This window comes from Garra rufa, chromosome 17 (genome assembly GCF_049309525.1).
Source record: "Garra rufa chromosome 17, GarRuf1.0, whole genome shotgun sequence".
Lineage (NCBI taxonomy): Eukaryota > Metazoa > Chordata > Actinopteri > Cypriniformes > Cyprinidae > Garra > Garra rufa.
Window position 1 is genome coordinate 12,461,104 of NC_133377.1, and position 27,541 is coordinate 12,488,644.

Consider the following 27,541-nt stretch of genomic DNA (forward strand, 5'->3'; position numbering starts at 1 on the left):
TTGTTTAAAATCACATTATAAACAACTGTGAAATACCATTTTTTGGTTATTGTCATCAACAATGTTTTGTGGGACTGTAGTTCTTTTATTCGCTAAAGCCTTAAGTCTTGTACCTTTGACTTTTATTTGATTTTTAAATAATTTTTTGCTTCAAATAAAAGTTTGTAATGTACCTTGTGATTCACCTCATATCTGGTAGTTAGGTGCAACCAACCAGCAAGTAATTCATAACCAAATAGAAGTACTTCCACTTGCCATTGTGTGCTACCCTGGAAATCCAGAGGTCTCGCGAGAGCACAATTTAAATTGTCTCTGCAAGACACTCTGGCATCGAGCAATGATGCAGGTTACTGCAATACGTAAGCAATAGTGGGAACCAATCAAATCGGTGTATCTGATGTAGGCGGGCCAGAGGCGAGCTAAGCTCATGATGACAGCACTGCGACGTCCGAATCATATAGTAAACTTTGAAAGATCGCTGTCGCTACAGATGAACAACAAGTTGTTTGAAACGGCTTTGGCCGCTACAATGAACGAGTTAGACTTGGCTTTCCATATAAAAGAGGAACAGAAAACAGAAAACTCGAATCGTTCCTTTGCAAGAAGGACGTTTTTGCTGTTTTGCCGACTGGATACGGCAAGAGTTTAATCTATCAGTTCACGAGTTCACGCTTACATATAATTAGCCGGAGAATAGTAGTGCATGTTTGGCGTGCTGTCCGGTGAAGGGCTCCGAGCTCGGGAGTGGCCCGAACCCAGAGTACGTTACCCCCCAATAGGAGTAGCGAGAACTCGGAGTGATGAGATGGGGTGGTGGAGGGTTACTGATAAACCATCGAGTGAATTGAGGTGAGTCAGCTGTATTTAAACCTATGGCGCTGATTGACTTGTGATGTTTACGCTAAGCATCTGACGCGCTTCTCCCGAACTTTGTTAATGAAACATCATTTAGCTCTGCTGGTAGCTATGCCTGTATTGTTGTGATTGGTCGTGGCGTTATCCAATTGCATGCAGTTAGAGTTTCAAATGCATGCTTGGTGCTGCCCCTCGAGTTAGGCAGTTTTCATTGCTCGATCCCAGACCCTTAATCTTAATAGATTAGGGTCTGGATTTTTCCAGGCTAATTGTGTGCCATTCTTCTTATTTTCAGGTCTATCGATTTATATGTACAGGAATAATTTATTGTTTTAAAAAAGAAAATTCTGCCAACATTTACTGACTCTCATGTTGTTACAAATCCATAAAAGCTTTGTTCATCTTCGAAAACTCAAATAAAGATATGTTTAATGCAAGCAGTGAGATTTCTGTCCTAGAATTTTCATAAAGAACCTAAAAAAAAACATAAAACAATCATGTCTGTTCAGAAGACTTGGATTAAATGGGCTTATTCATAAAATAAGATTTAAATGTAGCCTTTTATTGACATATATACATCCTGCAAGTAAAGCAACCATGTTTGACCATGGTTTACCATATTTGATGAGCTCTATGTGCTCTGATGTGCATTAAATAATGTTTATATGCGAACCTAAATTAAATCTGTTTTATCTCCCGATATGTTTTTAAGGCGAGACACTGCAGGTGAATAGAGTAAAAAAAAATTAACAAATAGTTATCACCTTACTTACCCAGGTAACTGATTACATTGATAAATGCAATGTATTTTTTTGAACACTTTTGGGGGAATAAAATGTTGTATAAAATCAAGAAAATTATATATGTACAATTCCCTCTGTAAAAACCTTCAGGATATAGACAGGAATAAAAATGTAGTTTGGTGTGTGTAAGTGCTACTGAAGTGGAGATTTATGGCTCGGTGTAGGAGAAAACTGCCTTTAAAAATATGTATTGTAATGGAAATCTATTGACAAATAGATGAAGTGCTATAAAAGAAACACTTAACAGTGTCTTTTGGGTGTTTTCTTTCCACTAGTCTGAAAAAACACTTTATGAAACACCAAAATCTTAAACTTGAAAGGTGCATGAAAAAACTGTGTGTCTCCCCTTAAGTTTAAAACAACATGAGGTTGACTAATTGACGACAGAATTATCATTTTTGTGTGAACTAACCTTTTCAGTAGGATTTAGATTTGCAATTGTTGCTGAACAATCAAATGATCAGTCAAATGATTTTGAATCATTCCTTTGTGCTTTTCAAAGAATTTAAGGACATTTCCCTACTGGAGAAACTCGAAGCAGCTTTCTGATGGAGGGTTTTACATTTTGATCATCTCACATCAAAGAAGCCAAAGCCTTGGTAAGTTTGCAAATCGATCTGCGAATCTTCTAGCAAACCCAACCTGGCATTATTCTAGCAAAGAGTACGTGCCGAGTGCGTCCGCAGGAGCTGGGAAATCTGATAAGTACATCTGACATTCCCATTACCTCCGACCCCCCCGGTCCTGCTCTATAATTAACCAGGAGAGTTTCCTGCAGGGTACCAGGGGACAGAGCCAGAGCTTCAACAGAAACAACACTATCATCAGCTGATCTGTAAAGAGCGCCGGAGGAATGTAGGCTCAACAAACCTCTCCACTGAGGTCAAAACAAACCAAAACGAATCCTTTAAAAAAAGTGCCAAACATGTGTCTGCTCTGGATCTTGTCGTGCGGGTTCTGGAGAACTTGTTTTCCAGTAAATCTGTAAATAGCACAATGAGGGCCAGGTGTCCAGAAGTTACTGTAACTGAAGACAGGTGATGACGCCAAACAGGGCTTTGGCATTGTGCTCGACAATGGATTGGCTAAGGCAGGTACAATCTCATTTACACTGAGAGCTTGGTTATCGCTCAATTAACCAGTGGATTCCCACACATTATGATGGGGATGATGAACACTAGTGAACATGAACCATTACGGACATCACTGTTTACACTGGCAGCTGTCACTCTTCATCTCTGACCATTGCATAAATAACAGTACTAGCTATAAAATGTGTTTAAATAGCAAAAGTATTGGTGAAAAACTACATTTTGTAAAATTCCTGAAGTGAGATCCACAAGAGAAACAGTGTTATTATAGTATTATTTATGAATATGTATATATTTTCAAAATATAAATGTAGTATAAAAAAGAATGTAGTATTCATAAATATTTCGAATTGGCTAGTTCATTTCAATCGTTTTTCTTCTGATCTGAGTTAGTTTTAGCTGAAATTAGTTTTAGCCTTAATTTTATTTTATTTCAGTTTGAATGATATTAGTGCTCATTTAATGCTTTAGTACTCACTTACAACAAACATATTTCGGTTCGTTCCAAAGGTGACATAAAAAAAGGTTTATTTTTTCATTTAATACATCTATTTTGTTTTGTAAAAAAACTGTGAACTTTAACAGTACTGAAGAGAAGCTAAGTTATAACTTAATAATAATAAAATAAAATAACTTAAAATAAAATGAAAATAATAAAACAAAACAAAACACAATAAACAGTAATAAAATGGAATAACTTAAAATAAAATGAAAATAATAAAACAAAATAAAATACAATAAATAGTAATAAAATAAAATAGCAATAAAATGGAATAACTTAAAATAAAATATGAAATAAAATAATAATAAAATCAAATAACTTAATATAAAATGAAAATAATAAAACAAAATAAAATAAATAGCAATACAGTTAAATTAAATGGAATAACTTAAAATAAAATATAAAATAAATAATAATAAAATCAAATAACTTAAAATAAAATACAAATAATAATAAAATAAAATAAATAGTAATAATATAAAATTAAACAGAATAACTTAAAATAAAATATAAAATAATATAAAAATAAAATGAAATATTTTTTTTAGTTTGTCATTCTAAACATTTAATGAAATTAGTAGTTTTTTCATATATAATATGTATTTTAATGCAAAATTTTGTTTGGCTGTTATTCATCTCAGAATAATTATTTTTTAGATCATTTTAATTAGTTTTAGCTAAAATTAGCTTTATCTTTAATTTAGTTTTATTTCCGTTTTAATTAATTTTAGTCAATGATTTTAGTACTCAAACTTCGTTCAGTTAGTTGCAAAGGTGACTTTTTTTTAAGTTTAAGTTTTTTTTTTTTAAATCAAATACATCTCATTTTTAATAAAAACAAAAAAAGTGAGTAACAGGTAAAAAAACCAGTGAACATTAACAGTACTGAAGAGGGTTAGGCTGATGTTAAATAAAATAAAATGAAATAATTTAAACAAATAAATATAAATATATAAAGAATATTAACATTAACAGTACTGCAGAGAAGTTGTTACAAATAAAATATAATAAAATACATTACTTTTTTTAAATAGTGAACATTAGCAATACTGCATTCTAATGCTAAAAAATAAAATAACATATATTTTTTAATATTTAAATATATTTTATATTTTACTTCAGTTTTAATGATTTTATCATCCAGTGCTTTAGTACTCACAACAAACTTATTTCAGTTACTTTAGTTTAAGTTTTTTTTTTTTTTTTTTTGGTAAAAATAGTGAACATTAACAGTACTGCAGAGTTGTTTATGTTAAAAATAAAATAAAATTAAATTAAATATATTTTAAATATATACATTTTTATTTTGGTAAAAAAAATTGTGCTTTAAAAATTTAGCTTTTACTCGCAACAAACTTATTTCAGTTAGTTTAGTTTAAGTTTTTTATCTTTTTTTTTTGGGTAAAGAACTGTGAACATTAACAGTACTGCAGATAAGCTAATGTTACCAATAAAATAATACAATAAAATGAACGAATGCTCTTTAGAGTTTTATTTAACTATTTATACCAATCATTTACGTACTGCATGAAATATATAACCTTTATAACCTAGAAAACCTTTGACATATGGATCAACTAACATGGATGCATGAGAGTGATTCACAGTTATATTTGTAGATATTTTGTATAAGTTTTCTGATAACAATTTATAGACTAGGATCATAATATTTACATATTACTCAGTGAGAAAATGCAATAACAGTCTAAATATGAAAATATTTATGGCATCTCTTGAGTCATTTGTTCCTCATGCCACCCACATATCGACCTCAACCAGGATACAAGGATCGATACTGTTTTCAAACCCTTTAGAAAGACAGAGAAAGATCTACAACAACAGATATGAAGCAAATGCAAAGAACGCTCAGCTTCACTACACAGCTGACTGACAGTTTCCATGAGAGCATGCAGTGCACTATTGTGATCCAACTGAGAGAAACACACACAAACGGAAAGACTGAGTAAGATGAAGAGAAAGACAGAAGCGTGAGTGCTGTTCTTTCGAGGGCTTTGTTAGCGAGAGCTCCAATGTGCCCTCTAATAAACTCACAGTTGAGCCGATGACTCAGTTCTGAGGGAAGTCGCTTTGGTCATGAGGAGTTTGCTGGAAATATGCATTTATAGCTAAGAAACAGCTAAACCACAAACTCTATGGAAACCAAGACAAGCTATAAACAAACAGACCAAGAGTCCAAGATCTATACGCCAGTGTACTCTAGACTACATAAACAGACCTACACATATAAAATCAGCATGCAATGACAATTCACCCGATTTTATAAATGCACAACCAGCCAAAAGTTTTTGGACAGTAAGATTTTTTTTCTTTTTTTTTTTTTTTTTAAGGCGGCTTACCAGGCCTGCATTTATTTGATTCAAAGTACATTTTGAAATATGTTTTACTATTTAAAATAACTGCTTTGTATTTGAATATATTTTAAAATGTAATTTATTCCTGTGATTAAAGATGCATTTTCTGCATCATTACTTTAGTCTTCAGTGTCACATGATCCTTCAGAAATCATTCTAATATGCTCATCTGATGCTTAGGAAACATCTTTTTTATTATATCAATATTTAAAACAGCTGAGTAAATTTTTTTCAGGATTCTTTGGTGAATAGAAATATCCAATGATTAACATTTATCTGAAATAAAAAGCTTTTGTAACATCATACACTATACCATTCAAAAGCATGGAGTCAGTTTTTTGGGGGGGAAAGAAATGATAGAAATTAATACTATTATTTAGCAAGGATGCTTTAAATTAAGTGACGATAAAGACATTTCTAATGTTACAAAAGCTTTTTATTTCAGACAAATGCCGTTTTTCTAACTTTATATTCATCAAAGAAACCTGAAAAAATTCTATAATATTAATATTAAATTTTTTTGGAGCAGCAAATCAGTATATTAGAATGATTTCTGAAGGATCATGTGACACTGAAGACTGGAGTAATGATGTTGAAATTATAGCTTTGAAATCACAGGAATAAATTACATTTTTAATATATTCTAATAGGAAACAGTTATTTTAAATAGTAAAAATATTCTAAAATTTTACTGTGCTTTGGATCAAATCAATGCAGGCTTGGTGAGCAGAGGAGACTTCTTTAAAAAACATTTAAAAATCTAGTGTATATTTACTTTTATTACTTTTTAAATTAAACTATCGCGTATGCTGAACGTTTCTTACAACTGAACTCAAGCTCACATTCGGATCTGCCTCGATCCAATCTACAACATCACGATTCTTCCAGGAAAACAGACCAAAAATACTGACGAATCTCTTGCTGGAGCACATATAAAATGCACTTAAAATAAGAAAATGTAAGTAACTAAAGTAGTAGGGATGCACCAAAATGAAAATTATTGGCCGAATCTGAACAAAATTACACACTGGGCCGAAGGCCAATTACAGAACACGTTTTTTTGAGTTTTACCAATGTATTTTCCACCACTGCATAAACTAAATAGCCAATATTTGCTTTTTACAATTTTGTTTAGCTTTTCAAAGAAAAAAATCTATTACAAAACAACAATTTAAAATATTTAACACTGAACATTTGTAACATTCTAGTAGACATTATAGTCTACCAACAAAGCACAATTTAACCTAAAATTAATACGTTAGTAAAATAATATTCTTTAGCCATTTTAAAGACCCCCTTCTTGAACCAGGCATGTGTTTTCTATTGTACAAATAAATGCAGCCTTGCTGAGCAAAGGAGAATGTTATAATAAAAGTATTTATAGAGCTGTTGTTATCATTGTTTTTTGTCTTCATTTTATTTTACAGAACAATAAAATTACAATACCAACAATTATGAATGTTGACTTTTATTTTGGCGGAAACCCGCAAGAAGACCTACTTTTTGCTGACAGCAGCAGATTTATGAATGATTCTCATCACACAGATTTTCCTCGCGCTTTCAACTTTGAACCCTGGCTAAGGAGCTCATGCAGAGCTGTCAGACTAAATACAATTTGTGCGTGTATTAGACAACATAACAGTTTATTTACTAATGGTTTAAGGCCATTTCGCGATTTCAGTCATCATACAGTAACTAGCAACAACCAGCCATTTCTCTTCTCATGGAAGACATGCGAAGCGATACTAAACAGTCTCTCGCTGTCGGTGCTTGTAATGATTTTTGCATCTTTCTCAAACAGTTTTAGGTGCTTCCACACTGCCAACATGTTTGCTGCATTAATGCGCTCTTTCAACACTAAAGAGCTTTTTTGCTATTTTCGGTCGAATTATTTTGGTTGCCGAACATTTGGTGCATCACTAAAAAGTAGCTGTAAGATGATGGTTTTGCTGGGCTGTGGCCTAAAACTAGGCTACAGACTATCAAAAAAATGAGGCCTTCATTATGTCCCAACTTCTTGTTTCAACATGACATATATGGTGAAATATAAATCATTTCCCGTCTTAGCAGTTCTAACATTAATCAGAAGTGTCAGCATTCCATAAACACTGTCTGTAATTCCATTATTTCCCAAAAGATTTCTAAACAGAGTTCATGTCAGACTACAGCAGGAGTCCAGAGAGACATTCAGAAGCCCACGCCATCCCATTCTGGGCAAGAAGTCAGAGAAGTGTGCCTTTCCATCTCTGTCCGTCCAGTCAGCATTTGCAAAAGCAGTGTAGAGGAAAGAACATCACATCGGGTTCACTGCGGCATAACAACAGCAGACAGCAGTGCTGTTAAAATCACTCATTCATGCCCGCCATGACTCGCGGCTACACCATAATGGCATCCAGAAGAAAAATAAACAAAGAGAAGGAATAAACAAACACTGCAACAGAGGATAGTTAATTGTTCATTGTCAGACACTTTTATTCAAAGCATTCAGTATAAAAAAAGTAAGTATTTAAATTAATGACATTATGTAGCCAGCCTTTTTTTTTTTTTTGCAAATACAGGTAATTTAACATATTATGTTTTGTAATGTTTATGACTGTTAAAGCCCTAACTGTGGCCCAAAGCCCCATCTCCTTAAAACTTTGCATGCCTGTTTAGAATCACTTGTCGCATGTGCTCAGCAGGTTTCGTGATGTTTTGAGTTTTCCTTTAGGCTTTATAGGATTTTGTGTGAATTTGGACAGGTCCCTTTTCTAAAAGCCCCACCGTTATAGCTTTCCAAAGGGTAAATTTCAATGTTTTTTTATAATCATTTATCTAGAGCAGTGTTTCTCAACTCCAGTCCTCGGGACCCACTGCTCTGCACATTTTGTATGTCTTCCTCATTTAAGGCACCTGATTTTGATCATCAGCTCATTAGTAGAAAGATTCATGAACTGAACTGAGTGTGTCAGACTCAGAAACATACAAAATGTGCAGAGCAGTGGGTCCCGAGGACTGGAGTTGAGAAACACTGATCTAGAGAGTCCAGAGAATTGTACTGCAGTGCAGTGCAATGCAGATTGAGCAGAAAACCTAGAACTAGTTCGCAAAAGTAGGTTTTTGACATCTTTTCAATCATTTAACAAACAATCTGATTGACAGCAGTGGTTCTAGAGACAAACTCAATATCAACCCCAGTGCAGGGCTCTACGCTTACTTTTCTTGTTAGGAGCACTTAAAAAATTTAGGAGCACAGTCAAAATTTTAGGAGCACAAAATTTTAGGAGCACACTCTAAACAATAATCAAAAAAATCTGATAAAAAATTAGCCTTCCCATTATTCGATAGCAATCTTTCCTTCGAAAGCCACATTTCTAGCATTTGCAAAACCGCATTTTTTCATCTAAAAAATATATCGAAATTACGACCTATGCTCATGATGTCAAATGCAGAAACTTTAATCCATGCGTTCATGACCTCAAGGATAGATTATTGTAATGCTTTATTGGGTGGTTGTTCTGCACGCTTAATAAACAAACTCCAGCTGGTCCAAAATGCAGCAGCTAGAGTTCTTACTAGAACCAGAAAGTATGACCATATTAGCCTGGTTCTGTCCGCACTGCACTGGCTCCCTATAAAACATCGTATAGATTTCAAAATCTTGCTAATAACTTATAAAGCCCTGAATGGTTTAGCTCCTCAGTACTTGAGCGAGCTCTTATCGTATTATAGTCCCTCACGTCCGCTGCGTTCTCAAAATTCCGGCAATTTGATAGTACCTAGAATATCAAAATTAACTGCGGGCGGCAGATCTTTTTCACATTTAGCGCCCAAACTCTGGAACAATCTACCCAACACTGTTCGGGAGGCAGACACACTCTGTCAGTTTAAATCTAGATTAAAGACCTATCTCTTTAACCTGGCCTACACTTAATACATTTCATAATCCAAATCCGTTAAAGGATTGTTAGGCTGCATTATTTAGGTCAACCGGAACCAGGGACACTTCCTATAACACCTGATGTACTCGTTGCATCAGAAGAAGAATGGCATCTACGCTAATATTAGTATCTTTCCTTCTTATTCCGAGGTCACCGTAGCCACCTGTATCCAGATCAGACGGTCACTGCAGTCTCCCGGATCTAGTCCGTGCCCATCAGCACCCAGAGATATCCTCTACAGCCCTGAATGTCAGCAGAGACCAGATCAACTAGATGAGCCCCAGAGACAGATCATCAGTGAAGACCTCATCACCTAGACAGCCATCGCAAGACAGCGAAAACCAGATGAGTCCTCTCCAATCTGATTTTGTGGCAACTTGGAACTCTTGCATCTACATTAATATTAGTCTGTTTGTTTCTTATTCCCAGGTCACCATAGCCACCAGATCCAGTCCGTATCCAGATCAGATGGTCACTGCAGTCCCCCGGATCCAGTCCGTACCAAGAGCAGATGGTGGATCAACACCTACATCCGAATGTCAGTGGATACCGTGTCAACTAGATGAGCCCCAGAGACAGATCATCAAGAAAGAACTCCTACCCTAAACGGCCACCGGCACAAGGCCATGGGAACCAGATGACTCCTCCCCAATTTGACTTTGTTGCAATATGGAACTCTTGCATTACTATTGACATTTTGTATAAATAATCTTGACTTGACATTACGAGGTGATATTTGACTCCTTAAGGTGATTTACAAGGGAAATCAGTTTTTAGCCTTTGTTTTTATCTTTTTACCATATGTTTAACGAGGCGGCATGAGTGCAATGAAATTCATAAATTCATGTTGAGATTAATGTTTTAAATATAAAATTTTGAATACAGAAATATTAAAGATTTAAATATCTGAAAAGATCTGCCACCAGGTAGCGGCAAGACACTGATTTAATTACTGAACCATATCATTCATTTGATTTGTTCGAATGGATGGTTCGTTCAGGAATAAAGCAAGTGACTGTCTTTATGAATGGGAAATTTAATTATTTCACTAGATTTGTTTAAAAACAAACATTTAATCCATAAACAAAACACTGCTGTGTTTGAATGGAGATGCGCAGCGGCTCAGTTGTGACTTGTTTCAAACTACTTTGGACGATGAAATAGAGCAAAATCAGACAGTAGTGTTATAGTCAGACAATGTAAGTCACTTAAATAATAACTTCTTGTTTATTTAACTGCTGTAGTAAACCAATATCTCATTTACAAACTCCCTTAAAAATTATCAAAAGCTGTCACTCATCTTAGTTCGCGATATTACAAAGCTCTATTATAATCAACGACGCTCACTACACTGCACAATCAGTCTCTTATTTACACTCTCTCTACACTTTGTTTATAAAATGACTCGTGAGATATGTCTGTGATGCTCAACGTTGCAAAAACGTTGCAAAAACACATAGAAACCTTTGAAGCTCCCCTGAGCGCAAACACAAATATGCTGATAGGGTCAGTCGCACATGGTGCTCCGAAATATTTTTTCACAGTCGCACGTAGTAATTTTTAGTCGCGAATGCGAGTGAAATGGTCGCACTGTAGAGCCCCACAGTGGCTGATTGCTTTCAAATTTCTCTCAGACCTTTGAGGCCATGAGTCAAATAGGCTTACCAAGTTTCGTTATGATCGGCCTCCATTAACCATGTCTAATAGGTGCTCGAACTTCATCAGCCAATGGGATAACGCAATTGTTCTTATAGACACTTGTGGCGCTTTGGACCAAGACCATGCACAGTGATTTTCATGTTAATAGGACAAATGGTTGCATAGTTATAGCCATTTTTATGCTTTTTCCCTCTTAATGCCCACCAAGTGGCCAAGCTGATTTTTGCCCTGTGACCTCAGATTGAGCTCTTACATATGTGTTCTGAGTTTGGCAACGATATCTTATTCAGTTCAGGAGTTATAGGCATTTTAATAAAAGTGGCCCTGCCCCTTTTGAATCTTTTGGCATCCCTTTGCGACTGTGAGTCGAAAGTTTAACTTCTTTTGATAATTATTGAGATTCACTCCCCGGAGTATCTTTCTGCACTGGTTTGGTTAAGATTGGATGAAAAACCTAGGAAAAGTTTGCAGAAGTAGGTTTTGTAAAAAAAAAATCCAAAATACCCAAAAATTCAAATACCGAATCTGATTAGTGATGGGTCGTTCTTGAACGATTCGTTCATTTTGAACGAATCTTTAATGTGACTCGGGAAGAACGAGTCGTCTCGGGGAGTGATTCGTTCAGTCGCGTATGCGCAATTGCGCAACTATGAACGAACGACTCAAACCCAAAGGCTCGAGAAATGAACTAATCAATTCTGTTTCCGGCTCAGGCAGCATAGTTAAAGCGTATGAGGCTGACACGTGATGAACGAACGACTCAAACCCATACAGATAGAGGTGAGGGAGCTAATCATAGACTGAAGACCCAGGTAAACAATGAATTAACCTTTTCTTTTTCTAATAGTATTATAGTTTTGTCTTGTTTGTAGTGTAATCAACGTTTGTACAAGCAGTACACATGTGTTATGGAAGTAACACGTAGCTTTTTACACTGTAAAAAGTTTGCACCAGTTTCAACTTAAAAACTTAAGTTTAGCAGCTGCATTAAAATTTTAAGTTAAATCAACTTTAAAGTATGAGTAATTTTAACTCATAAGTTAAATCAACTTAAAAGTACAAGTCATTTTAACTAATTTTATTGTCGTGAGTTGAAATGAATAGTAGTTTTAAGTTGATTTAACTTAAATTTTTAAGGCAGCTGCTGAACTTACGTTTTTAAGTTGAAACTGGTAAAAACTTTTTAAAGTGTAATTATATTTTGGTAAAATGAACGAAATGAACGAAATGACTCGAAAAAAGATTCGTTCATTTTGCTGAATGAGACTCAAAGATCCGAGTCGGTAAAATGATCCGAACTTCCCATCACTAAATCTGATGCATTTTGCATGCATTTTGTCAGGCGTGAGCCAAGGATTCCAATGACATAAGACACTTGAGCCTGCGACTGATGGAGTTATGATTTTGTACTTTTGATCGCTGTAGCATCCCCATCAGGCCGAATGGGAAGAGCTTTGGTGACTTCGGTGTGAGTACTACCATCCCTCAAAGTGTCAAGCCTCTACAACTTACAGTTTGGTCTGCACAATCAGTTTTACATGGAGATTGCTAATCCATGACCATTCTAAAAAACTTAAATACATGAAAGTTGCCCTCAGCTTAGTGTCATTGATAACAGTTGCTCATGTCGCCTTAAATAGCTTATTCTCATTAAAATGTAATTATTTTAGGTCACACTGTCATTGATAATCACTGTCAGTGCATATGCCACTTCACAGGGATAATTGCCCTGGACCTCAAGGACCCGATGGTGATCAGGTTCATGGCTCGCACACTGCAGGGATTGAACCAGCAACCTTCTAAATCCCCAACCCCTAAGTTTAAACCACTATGCCACTCTAAATCAACAAGGTGTGTCCCAGAAAGACAAGCAGGAGAGCTCTCTACTCTGCAGCGAGGGAAACAGAACAGAAATAGAGTGCGAGTGAAAGAGGAGATATATGGGTTGACTTTGCCCTAGTCCTCTTACTGACAAACTGCTGCTCTGCTAACCTACTTTACCAGTCTATTCCCAGCATCAGGCAGCACGGAGAAGACCTCAAACGCAACACGCACACAGCACATACACGCTTTGTGTACATATTTAAAAAAAACACACCTTAAAATAGAAGAGAATCATGATTTTTAGTAGGTTAGGTTGAAAATAGAAGAGAGGAAGGTTGAAAGTAAAAAAAACACACTTCACTCTTTGTACTCTCAAGATTGTAAACTCTGAGATTACATTTGTATTTGCATATTTGTTAGGTTATTAACACTGACCGGAGGAGTATGAAGTGAGCATGTTACCTGATATTAACTCAGCTTAACTTTGGTGCATTGACCTGTCACTAATGTCACCTCAAATGTCAGTAGAGTTCAACAGCGCTGCTGGCACACATTTTCATTGGTGTTGGTACAGGAAATATATATTTTTGGCTATAGAGATTTAAGGGCGATGAACCATTTACCGACCCAGTGTTTACAAAGCAAAAGAAAAGACAGTTAAATGTCCCTTTCAAAAAAAGGTAAAACAATGATATCGGATGTTTTTGAAGTTGGAGGAGAAAATGAGATGGAGTTTTTCACCCAACCTTCTTGAACCGAAGTACACAGATAAAGAACTAACCACGCATGACCTTTCTAATGTGATTAACTAATGTGTGAAGACACACATCTGTGAGATGAGCATTTGTGGTTAAAAAGAATAGAATAGAAATAGAAATTTGTAATTTCTTTTAGAAAATGACTGACCATTTAAAAATAAACGTGCTTCATGATGCTATAGAAGAGCCTTTTTTGTCCAAATGGTTCCATAAAGAACCTCTAACATCTAAAGAACTTTTCTGTTTTACAAAAGGTTCTTTGTGGTGAAAGAAGGTTCTTCAGATTATAAAAAGGTAAGAAAGAGATGGTTCTTTGTGGAACCAAAAGTGGTTCTTCTATGGCATCGTTTTTTTTGTTTTTTTTTTACTATGAATTGTGCATGACTATTTAAAACATACGTTGAACTGTGGGCTTATTGATTCAATAAAAGCACATACCCTACGCAAAACCCACCTTCCTTAGTTACTGTTGACATGTCCAATAAACAATGCAACTCTCACACTACACAACATGTTCTCACGCAGTGAAAAATACATTGTGGAGCAAAGAGGAAACTGACAACATGCTGATAGACAAAACAGAGCAGGTCACTTCTGGTATGTAAGAAGGTCTTAGCTTTAAAATGCCTAGTTTTGCCATGAAACTCTAATTGATGATATCACACAGTTATACGACTTGGCACAAGCTGATTGGTTCACATTGCATACGCAACCAATGAGCTTGCAGCCTTACGTTTAAATGGCTGGTAGCAATCACTTGGGCATTTTGCAGAGCACATTCAGAGTTTCTCTAAAAAAAAAAAAACCTTCACCTCCCCAGCTCCACCTGTATGGATCTGCTATGAGTTATTTTATGCCATTTGTGCAGCAGCAGTATGTCTTAAATACTCACAGCACCAAAATAAATGAAATAAGTCTGCTTTTTACGGTTTATAAGTTATTGCTAAAAATCAATTCCCCAGTGGAGAACATTTATGGGATATTTACCTCCAGAAACATACAGTTGCACTCTGTTTTGACATTTAGTCTATGTAATTGTCAATTTGAACATTTTTAACAGCTGGCATGAAGCTTTCTGAACATAGCAGTCGGCATTTACTCCCAACATCTGAGCTGCTGAAGATGCAGAGGATTAAGGTTACTTTCGTTTTTGAAAGGAAAGTGCCGATCCCGATCTACATATGCATTTTATGTTTTTTTTTTATGCATCTTTGCAAATGGCCTATTTTAATAATGTGCTTGTTAGCAAGTTTTGCAGATAAACACTGTTAAACATGCTAAAGAAAACATTACGGCTCATTAACCCATGGCAGAGAGGGGCGGGGCGAGCAGAGCTCATTAGCATTGGGTGGAAACTGTGCGTGTTATGCCTCCTTTAAAAAACTAAATAAACATGAACATCAGGATGGGTTTTATTTCAAACGCAGAAAGATGTCAATACACACAATTTTTTCAAGTTTAAGTCCAGCGAAGTTGATCTACTATCCCGTCTGATTTGTCGGAGAAAATGGCAGATTCTGTGTTATGATTGGTCAGATCACCTGTCAATCAAGCTGTTCGCGAAGGGTCAATTAACAACCTCATAGATCACAGTAAGTCTGCTTTTAACGGTTCATGAATAAAGTTTATGGGATTTTTACCTCCGGAAACATACAGTTGCACTCTGTTCTGACATTTGGTCTATGTAATTGTCAGTTTGAACATTTTTAACAGCTGGCATGAAGTTTTCTGTAACGTTCGGACTGCCAAACTGTGCCAAACCACCAAAACTCCAAAACACTGTTCTTTTCCAGAATTAGTTTGAAATTATGTTACATCCATTCATTCTTTGATTTGAAATATACTGGGGCTTTTTAACCACTAAACTGCACAAATTTAACAAGGCGGTTCAGATGGCTCTTTATAAAGACTCAGTGTACTAGTACATGATGTGAAACACCAGGCTAGTGTAACGGTGCTGAAGGGAAGAGGTGTGTGTAGAAATGTAACACTACCTTGTCTAGAGCCTCCCGATCGACCAAGTCTTGAACGGCTAGCAGCTTAATGCTGGAGAAAGAGAGAGAGAGAGAGAAAACAAAGCATGTGATATTCAGTCATAATACCACTAGCACATAAATGTACAGTAATTGGATATTAAATCAATTAAATTAACATTAATAATAGATGCCATGTATTCAAGGTACAAACGGATCAATGTTCAACAAACAATCGTCAGCTGCCTCCTTTAAATCATCCTGCCAGCACTTTCACCTCCTGCCGTGTGGCGGATCCCTTTGGCATAAATTATATATTATATCTTGCAAACATAATATGAAACAGGTAATGACAATGCTCTGGAAGCAGTGTTGATGTTTTCAGCCTTAATAACCGTTGAGCTGTTTGTTTTGGAAAGTAATTCTCTACAAACAATATGATACAGCAAACAGCAGATGGTTCTGTGAACATTACAGTAATAATTTTTAAACACAAACACCTAAGCAGAAAAGTCAAAGCTGTGCTTTTCATTAAATGAGTGTAAAGTAAAGATGACATCTTAAGAATCTGGCATTGCAAAACCCACACTGATCAAACCCTAATCTGTATATGATCTCATTGCCAATGGCAATTACACCTAGGTCCTCTGTGAGTAATGCTAACAAAATGATCAGGAAGGTCAGCTTCATTACCGGACAGACAGACACACCTTTGACAAAGTCAAGAACTGCCTTTCCTCAAGATCCGCCAAATGTCTCTGCCCTGACAAAATGGGAACAACATGCCCAGGTTTTGTTTCATGCCATATAGACTACATAAAACTTTGCAGAACAAACTTCGGCTGGTTCACATCTTTTGTTATTTGTGACCCTGGACCACAAAACCTTAAGTAAAGCAAACCTTAAGCAATGTCTTAAGTAGCACGGGTATATTTGTAGCAACAGCCACAATTACATTGTATTTGTTTATTTGTATTGTATTTGTCACTCTTAAACCTACCCATACCACCAAACCTGTCCCTAACCTTACCCATATCCCACCTAAATAGAAGCAAAAGTGTTTTACAATGCAATATTACCACATTAAGTACATTGTACTCATTTTTAAATTTAAGTACATAATAGTTAAGGCCACCTAATATGAAGTGTATATAATTAATCTAATTAAACTGTACAACTGTCCATTTTTTGTCTAGGTTAGCTCAGATCCATTAAATAATACTAACAAATACAACTTTTTTTCATAATCTATTAGTAAATGTATTCAAGACCTTGAACTAAAGAGAACATTGAATGCAAAATTTACTTTTACATGGTGTTTGCGTATAAATAGCTTAGCAGTGTTTGGACAACCACTCTACAGCGATAAAAATCCATTCACTCCTTTTTTTAATCCCAAAAAACCTAAACAGTCTCAATAGAGAGAGAGCAACACGCGTCATAATCTGAAAACCACGCCCACCGGAGGGGAAAACAATCCAACGCTCTCCATTGACTTCATATTGAGGAAAGCTGCCTCCTTGTAATTTCTGACTTATAACAAAAGCCAGAACAATGTCTAAAAGTTGCTATGTGACAAGGTGTACAGTTAACAAGCTAAAAAACACAGAACTACTTTTTTATAAGCTGTCGACCTAAAAATGAGTGTTTAAGACAAAAGTAGAGCACAACGTACTCTAAGAACAACGCCGCTGGAGGGAAATTTAACAGCAACAGTAAACATTCATTATTTTTAGCCATGTCAAAGGATTATTTCACCACCTTGAAAGGAGGAGATATATTGAGAAACTAAATTGTATTGGTCTATGTCAGTGCTCCTTTTCCTTACCTTCCTTTTGTTGGAGAAATGATCTGAGAACTGAATGCCCAACGTGAAATATCCTTACATTTACAACTTATTGTGTCCTTAAACACTCGTTTTTTGGGTCAGCAGCTTATAAAAACGTAGTTTAGTGTTTTTTAGCTTGTTTACTGTACACCTTGTCACATAGCAGCTTTTAGACATTGTTCTGTTTTTTGTTATGAGTCAGAAATGACAAGGAGGCAGCTTCCCGCGAATACAAAGTCAATGGAGAGCGATTAGTTTTTTTTTTGTTTTTTTTTTGATGGGTATGCGCCACCAAATACACAAAAACAGAAGAGAGGGATGGAGTGAGCAGAAGCTCATTATCATTTAAAGAGACATGCACTGAAACAGCTCGCTGTAAACAGCTGTTTTTGACAAGGTAAAAAGGGTGTTGTTTTACACGACCATTGAGGAATTTTTATAGGGATCCACCGAATGTTCGACAACCGAAATTATTGATAATGCGAAAAGGCCGAATAAATTATACCGAACAATGACATGATGTGATCAAATTGTGGTGCAAAGTCCAAAGCGCAAGGGAAATCTGTGTGATGAGAAACATTCATAAATCTGCTGCTGTCAGCAAAAAGTAGTACTGAGGTCTTCTTGTGGGTTTCTGACAAAATAAAAGTCAACATTCATAAATGTTAGTATTGTAATTTTACTGTTGTTCTGTAAAATATACAAAAGTGAGACAAAAGTAATAATCATTACAGCTCTTTTAATACATTTATTATATCATTCTCCTTTGCTCAGTAAAGGTGCATTTATTTGTACATTAAAACACATGCCTGATTCAAGAAGGGGGTCTTAAAAATGGCCAAAGAATATTATTTTACTAACTTATTCATTTTAAGTTAAAATTGTGCTTTGTTGGTAGGCTATAATGTCTACTAGAATGTTACAAATGTTCAGTGATAAGGAATTATTTTTAAATTGTTGTTTTGCAATTGATTATTTTCTTTAAAAAGCAAGATAAAACTTTAAAAAGCACATTTTGGTTATTTACTGTATGCAATAATAAAACAAACTGGCAAAATACATCGGAGGAAAAACACAAAAAACCAAGTTCGGTAATCTGCCTTCTGCCCAGTGTTTAATTTTATTCGGCTTTGGCCAAGAATTTTCATTTTGGTGCATCCTTAAATTTCAACCAAAGTATGTTGCAGACATTTCATGAAGACCTTAAACATACCAACTTGTGAAAAATGGCCATCCGTTGTCTCCTTTAAAGATGTTTTTTGAGTGTCTCAGAATATTAACAACTCAACATAATGAGCGGTTTTCTCAATATTTCAAGACACTCTTTATAGACGTCTGTAGAAAGACCTACTAAACTCCCATTCTCACCCCAGCATTCAGTGCAACTGCTTTGCTCATCGCTCATGAATATTCAAGAGCAGACGGCACGACTAACCGGATTTCTGCTCACTATGAATGACTGGAAATGCTTAGGATTCAGGCATGCTGACGCAGTTCAGTTCCACTGATGCCCAAATCACAATATGAATGACATGCTGATAAGTGACCGAGCGTAAAAGGCATAACACTGCATATTCCAAAGGACATTAGTGCAATGTAAAATGTCATTTTGACCTCTTGTGAGGTGAACTGGATGTAAGCCATCCTCTCTACAGGGATGTTTATCTACACTGGCGCTTTACAACTTTAATCTGGAGCCACAAACCAGACGTGAAATAGAAGAGCTCAGACAGCAACTATAAACACAAATCAATTATACTGTACTGTCAGAAGGAACAGAACAGTCCCGCAGGCTTTCCCAGAGTTCACTGTACACTGCCACAGCACTTCATTACACAGCTAATGCAGTCCTTCATCCACCTTATTTTTCAATGTGCAAGTAAGCTGTTCAAAAGGCGCCAGAGAGAAATAATGAGACGAATAACAGAGTGCAGTAAGTGGTAAAACCTTTTCACTACAAACTAATGTGTTCATAATTAAGATAATACATTAAAATAATATGATAAGACACTCAAATTTGCAATATCAAGCATCAAAGCTGTTTTGTACAGCTAAAAATATCTGGATGTGGATGAGACCGGAAGCCAGGCGCATTAAATTTACAAATGGCAGCGCTAAATGAGTGCTGAAGAAATTATGTATTTTTGTAGTCTAAAATGCAGAAACAAAATGCATTTTAGCACTTCTGGTTTCATCGTATTGAATTCAATGGGTTTTTTTTTTTGAATGGGTATTTGGTTAAAGGTGCCATAGAATGCATTGATACAATATTTTAAATTGTTCTCTGATATCTACATCAAAGGTATATGGCTTCGGAAAGGGCAAAAATTCTCCAGAAACGGTTTAACAGGTCCATTTACAACCCTAGGATTTGTCCCTAGAATGAAATGCTCTGTTATTGCCTTATTTGGAAGGTTCATGAATAATAATGATGAGCTCTGCTCTGATTGGCTGCTTCACAGAGCGGCTCATTTAGCTCTCACAGCAGTAAGGAAACACATGGAGGAAAATATATATTTAATTACGGAACTCAAGCCGCTATTAATATGCGGGGCACTGAAACTGCCGTTTTGAATGCACGATAATTTTTTACTGTAACCGTGTCCCTTTAGTGGCTCGCCTTATTTTATTAGAACGTGTTATTTGTTTTCCGCACCTTTTTGAGTACAGACACCAACCCATCCCTTCACTTAATATCTCCTGCACAACTATGACATTTCCATGATCTGCATTTTCGCTATTGTCCTCTCTCAGTTGTTTTTTCACAATAGCCTACCCGCAGAACTTCTGATGATTGGGCGATGCAAATGTTGGGGTCGTGGCTATTAATGATACCGAGACTATTACGTCATTATGTTGGAATTGGCCTATTTTTCAGTGGTCTTTTGCAAACACCAGATTTATATAAGAAGGAGGAAAGGATGGTGTTTAAGACTCACGGTGTGTCATGTCCATGTACAGTATTGTTATTATTCAACTATGCCAAGGTAAATACAGTTTTTCATTCTATGGCACCTTTAAATGCCTGAAATAAGGTCTGTAAGGTTTTATTGGCTTTTTGTTGAGTAAATCAGGCTCATATGAATTTAATGAGTTGATGTACAAAATTACATCATCCAGTGCTCCAGTTCCAGTCAATCTGTGTATTTTGCCCAATACTAAACATAGTTCCAAGTGAAACCAGTCAGAGCAAAATCATGTTGTGTATCTCTGAGCAACACACAGTAATGACGTTCCTTAATGAGTCAATGTTTTGAGCGAATCGGTTGAGTGAATCAATCAATGACTCATAAAGACTCTTACTTCTACCTTATGATGTTACAATGTAGAAACCTGCAGAAAAACTCATCGGAAAATTCAGTCTTATGGGTTTAAAAACATACATCATGTCCTCTCCCTTACCAAAAATATAAAATATATTTTTAAGTATACTTCATGTGGTAAGTATACAAATATCAGTGTATTAGTACTACACTTTTAAGTGTACCATTTCAGTACTCCTTGGGACTAAATTGGCCTACTTTCTAGTATATACTTTTAACTATACTTTAAGTATAACAGTAGTAAACTTTGAGTACACTACTAGTTTACATCTGTGTTTTTAGTTAGTACTGCAAGTATACTAAAAGTGAACTTATAGGTATACTGATAGTTTACTAATTAAATACTTTTTTATGCATTTTTAGTACACTTTAAAGTATAGTCTCAGTAAAGTACTAGTTTAGTATTTTTATACCGCATGTATACTCATTAAGTTTTCTTTAAGTTAACTTCACATATTACTTTAAGTATACTCCTATGTCCCTATGTAGCGATTTATTTGTTTATACTTTGTTTCTATGATTATCTGAACATACAAAACATCAAAAGAAAAAACAGGGTCTGCATGTAAAAAAACAAAAAACAAAAAACAAAAAAAAAACATTTGATTCTAGCTTCATGCATTTTTATTTAAACACTTGAATGTGCAAGTTTCACAAAAAAATAAGAAGAATAAATAAATAAACAACATTTTGAACAAAAAGCGAAAAAAAGACAAATTATGATCAACACCTCAACACCTCAAAGCTTGACAGTCATTATTACATCTTCATTGGTCCACAATTTATTTCATAATGTTATACAGTTTTACAAATCTATGGTTTTGATGCTGTTTTATGTCTGACACTTGTGTTAGATTACATGTGGACGCATCCATTGTTTCGGTTTCTTCTGCACTTGTATTTTGTAAATTCTCTACAGAGGATGTGTAATAGCGCCCTTAGCGTATAACAATGAAAATACAGATTCAAGTATAGCTCAAATTTATTTAGACTTTTTCTAAGTATAAGTCAAGTATACTTAAATGTCGTTTGAAGTATATTTCTGAAAAGTATATAAAGACTACCTGTTTTTAGACCAATAGGAGACAAGAGGAGGGTTCATAAAGCCTGACTGAATTGATATGTTTGCAATTCTGATGCTACTGGTGCAGAAATTAGACTCTTCACTTTATTTCTGATAATAGAACCTTCTTGGTTTGGGGTCACAAGTCGAGTTACAGTGAAAGAGAAACGGTTCAAGATAGAAAAACAGAAAGATAGAAAGCAAAATGCAGGGGAAAATCCATCCTTATTTTTTTACAGCCAATGCTGAAACTGATTACACAGAGCATGTTTAGAGAACAAACAGTCAGGCAGACAACACCCTGTTCCCTCATAGGTTAGCACACACTCTGTGTGTGTTTGTGTGTTCATTTGATTATTTGGTATTAGTGTGTGTTATAAAAACTCACTGATGTTTGCAAACCTTGACCAGTTATCAAACTCGGGATCAATAAACTTGAATATTGAAAACCAAGCAGCTGCTAACTCACAAAAATATAATAATAAAATCTCATAAACATTAATAGACATTAAACACAGTCAAATGATTACATAAGCACCACATACACCATTCTCAATGATCATGGAGCATGCAGTAACAAACAGCTTTAACTTTTCTGTCTATACAAATCTGATTCACAAGGGATTGAATACCTACATTTTTTATTTTATAAAATTTATTTTTGATTTAGTAAACTTGATTACATTTTTTTTTTGCATGACTTAACTTCATTGTATCATAACTTCCCTAATGATATAATATGACTGGCATAGCTTTTAAGAAGGGGAGTTTTCTCAAAGGAGGCAAGGGAGGCCTCCTCAAAATACTACTACAAAAATTAAACAACAGCAACATAACGAAATACAACATTAAAAATAGGGATGCACCAAAATTAATATTCTTGGCCGAAGCCGAAGCCAAACAAAATTACACACTGGGCCGAAGGCCGATTACCGAACACATTTTTTTTTTTTGTGTGTTATTTTGCAAAAATGTTTTACCATTGCATAAATTAAAAAGGCAATATTAGCTTTTTACAGTTTTGTCTTGCTTTTTAAAGAAAAAAATAAATTACAAAACAACAATTTAAAAATATTTTTTTAACATTCTAGTAGACATTATAGTCTACCAACAAAACACAATTTAACTTAAAATTAATAAGTTAGTAAAATAATATTCTTTGGCCATTTTAAAGACCCCCTTCATGAATCAGGCATGTGTTTTTAATATACAAATAACTGCAGCCTTGCTGAGCAAAGGAGAATGTTATAATAAATATATTAATAGAGTTGTTGTAATGATTGTTATCATTATTTTTGTCTCATTTTTTTTTTTTTTTTTTACAGAACAACAGTAAAATTACAATACTAACATTTATGAATGTTCACTTTTATTTTGGCGGAAACCCGCAAGAAGACCTCAGTACTACTTTTTGCTGATAGCAGCAGATTTATAAATGATTCTCATTACTCAGATTTTCCTCACGCTTTGATCTTTGAACCCTGGCTAAGGAGCTTGTGCAGTGCTGTCAGAATAAATACAGTTTGTGTGTGTATTAGACAACATAACGTTCTGTAGTTTTTTTTACTAAGGGTTTAAGGCCGTTTCGTGATTTCAGTCATCATACAGTAACCAGCATCTCTCTCGCTTCCCCTGAGCCCATTGAGTTTTAACAGAAACCTCTAAAGTGTGCGGTGGGTTTGGTGGGGGGTAATTGAGAATGAATAAGGGAAAGTCACATGAGAGGAGGCAATGCCTCCATCGCGACATGATTGGTTATGACTGGTTATGTTCGGCTGTGATTGGTTCATGCTAGGGCTGGGCAATTTGGCTTAGAATCAAAATCTCGATTAATTGAACATTTTAACCCGATTACGATTAATGAACGATTATTTTATTTATTAATAAAATTATATTTAATTATATTTATATAATATTTATTTTTTTGCCCTCATAGTTCACTGACAAGTTTTGTACAGTAAATATGTTCACATATTACAAGCGAGAGATTTTTGGATGAAGGGTGCATTACTTGATTTTAAAATAATTGAAGGAAACACACTATCTACGATCTATGATTATTAATTGAACATCAGTGTTGAACAACTGAAATTAAAGCAAGCATTGCTTAAAACGAAAAGTCACATTTTTCTTAAATTAGTGAAAATAAATAACTTGCACTATTGGAAACAAAATAAATAATTTTCAATGTTTTTCATATTAAAAGTAGAAAATAAGTAGTATCTCCTCTAAATAAAATTACCCTTGTATATCCTGTAAATACTTTTTACTGTATAAATACTGTTTAAGCTCTCCATCGACATGTCGGCGGAATATCGGAACGGAGCGCTAGTGTTTTTTAAAGGGAAAGTAATTGAAATAATCTTCCTGGAAAAATTTTAACGATTATAGGTTCTGAATGTCGATTTCGATTATTTTTCGATTAATCTCCCAGCCCTAGTTCATGCGATAAATCTCTTGTGTTTGTGCACGTTCCGTGTCTGTGAATCAGTCTTAAGGAATATAATGCTGTTAATGGAAAGATAAATTTTAAAAAGCAAGTAAACAACTCACACATATTTAGATATAACCACTTTGTTACGTCAAAATAAGACTTAAAATGGCCTAAAAACATGATCTGTGAAAGTTTTCAGTGAGTAATCAGCTTGGTGAAATTTAAAGTAAATCTCTGTGTCTGTGATCATTATTTACTGAGCTTTGATGACTGATGATCCAAAAGTTCAAAAATAGTGTAAAGTTAACTATTAAAAAGAATAGCTGAACATAAGATCACAAATAAAATAGATTGTTTAAATTGTTACTGCAAAATAAGACTGAAGTGGCATGAAAACATTGATCTGTGTTTTTAGTAATCAGCTTGGTGAAATTTACAGTAAATCTGTGTCTGTTTACAGAGCTTTGATGACTAGTAATGTTTAAAATGTTTAACAACATACTTGGGTTTAATAAATAGAATATTGATTACACTGCTAATATAAAAATATAAAATATATAGATTTTTTTTCTTTTATTTCTGATAAGTAATGTTTAACCAAGGTAATGTGACTGGGACATTAATTTACATTTGAAAGAAAAAAAAATGCCTCCTCATTTCAGAACAACACTGCGCACCTCTGCTTTTTAGCCAAACATTTACGTATACCTTGCAGTTTGTTTTTTTGTTTAGTGATAGTTGGTCGTGAGTCCCTTGTTTGTGCTGAACAGTTAAACTGGCCACTGTTCTCCAGAAAAAAATCCTTCAGGTCCTTCAGGTGATTTTGAGATCCATCTTTTCACACTGAGGACAACTGAGGGACTCATATGCAACTATTACAGAAGGTTCAAACGCTCACTGATGCTTCAGAAGGACAAGCCATGCATTAAGAGCCAGGGGGTGAAAACTTTTGAACATAATGAAGATGTGTACATTTTTCTTATTTTGCCTAGATATCATATTTTTTCATTTAGTACTTCCCTTCAGAAGCTACAAAAGATATTTACATGTTTCCCAAAAGACAAAATAAGTGAAATTTACCATGATCTTCAAAATCAAAAGTTTTCACCCCTCAGCTCCTAATGCATTGTGTTTCCTTCTGGAGCATCAGTGAGCATTTGAACCTTCTGTGGTAGTTACAAATGAGTCCCTCAGTTGTCCTCAGTGTAAAAAGATGGATCTCAAAACCATTCAGTCATTGTTGGAAAGGGTCCAAATACACAAAAATGCTGAAAAACCAAAGAGCTTGTGGGACATGAAGGATTTTTCTGAAGAACAGCGAGCAGTTTAACTGTTCAGGACAAACAAGGGACTCATGAACAACATCACTAAATGAAAAAACACCTTTTTTGCACATCAACTGTAGCTTGTTCAAAATACATTAATGTGAATTTACACAACACGAAATGTTACAAAAGTATTCGAATGTATAAATGAACCTTAACAAATATTAACAAATGGTGTAAAGATATGTCCATTGTTAGTTCACGTCAGATAATGCATTAATATGTGTTCATGTAAAGAACGTCATTCCTAAGTGCTTCCATGGCAATGTTCCTTTAACCTAAGAGAGTCTTAATGTAGTTATACATGGCCATGTGTCACCGGCTCCCTGACCTTTTAATTAAATGAATGCGTTTCACTTCTGTGCCGTCTATGTAAACACCTTCTTTGCATGTGAAATGAGAAACAATGCTTACTGAACTTCCAGTTTCCTCTTCTATCACTTCACTCTGACTGAAAGGCCTGCTGAAGTTGCAGGCATTGTACACTGCCAAAAAACCCAATCCAACTTTGGAACAAGATGCAAAAGCATACCCGAGTCTAAAAACAGCATTAGAGCTTTTGCTTTTAAAAGAACTAATGCTGTTTTTAGACTCAATAATATGTAAAAAGAATATAAAAGTATGTGAATTATTTTGTTATGCAGGTGTCCAATTACATTGACAGAGAAGGACTCTGTCTCTGCATTTATTATTTAATTATATATTTTATTTGCTTAAAATGGATAGTTTAGCATTAATCATGTGCTTTGTGTGTCATGATGTCAAACACCTGTAAATCTAAGCTGTCTAACTCCATACGAGTTTCCTAGAAGGAAATCCAACGTCAAGTGGCTCTCCATTGCACTCTTCCAAGAAGGAAATTGGAAATTCTGAATCGGTGTTCAATAGAAAGCAGCATTTGATCTGAAAGTATACAATAAAACCACAAACATGATGAACGAATATGTTAATGAGGAAGTATGTGGCATGGAAAGAGAATCTACTGTAGAAAGTTAACCAGAGGAGGAATATGAATCAGTATGACTGGTGTGTGACCTGAAACAGACTATTCAGCAATCAAATAACACCAAGTTCTCCATTATCTGGATACAATCTCCTCGCATCTAATCAGTAATCTGTTTGGCATTGTGATGTGATTACACTGAATGAGAGGCACGGTAGCATAACTCAATCAAACTCAACTGTCTTACAAGCCAAATAAAAAACACTGTTCTTCAATTTAGCTGATGTAGTTTTTTTATATTATAGTATTCTAGATTCCTTTCACTGAAATAAAAATTAAATATAAAAAATTATATTCTACGCCAGAGCGCGTACACATGTAACGAACTGGATGCTAAACTCGTGCTCAGGACAGATGGACGTGGCTGTGTATCAAAGGTAAAAAAATGATATAAATACTGTTCAGTTTCTCGCAAAAAATGATCGTTTCAAGTCTTAGGACATCAGTGTATTGTCACGAGTCGCAGGGTGTAATTTGGATTTGTCTGTGCATGTTTTTGTTTACTTTTAAAGGTCTGGTGCCCATCCACTCCCATTATTTGACTGACAGACTGCACCGGTTTTCGTTAAAAATCTTCGTTTGTGTTCTGCTGAGGAAACAAAGTCACCTACATCTTGGATGCCCTGGGGGTAAGTAGATAAACATCAAATTTTCATTTTTGGGTGAACTATCCCTTTAACTCAAAATTGCGACTTTATATCACAATTCTGAGAAAAAAGTTAGAATTGTGAGATTGTATCTCGGAATTCTGACTTTATAACTCGCAATTGTGAGTTTATATTTCACAATTCTGAGAAAAAAAGTCAGA

At 35.0% G+C, this 27,541-nt stretch overlaps 1 protein-coding gene across 1 annotated transcript in view; it reads right to left on the reverse strand.

Annotated features, from left to right (window-relative positions):
• The window catches only part of eepd1 (endonuclease/exonuclease/phosphatase family domain containing 1), a 56,809-nt gene that overhangs the window by 15,802 nt on the left and 13,466 nt on the right, over nt 1–27,541 (reverse strand). The window contains exon 2 of the mRNA XM_073822133.1: nt 15,779–15,830. Coding sequence (XP_073678234.1) covers nt 15,779–15,830 — 52 coding nt within the window. The remainder of the gene's footprint in view (nt 1–15,778; nt 15,831–27,541) is intronic.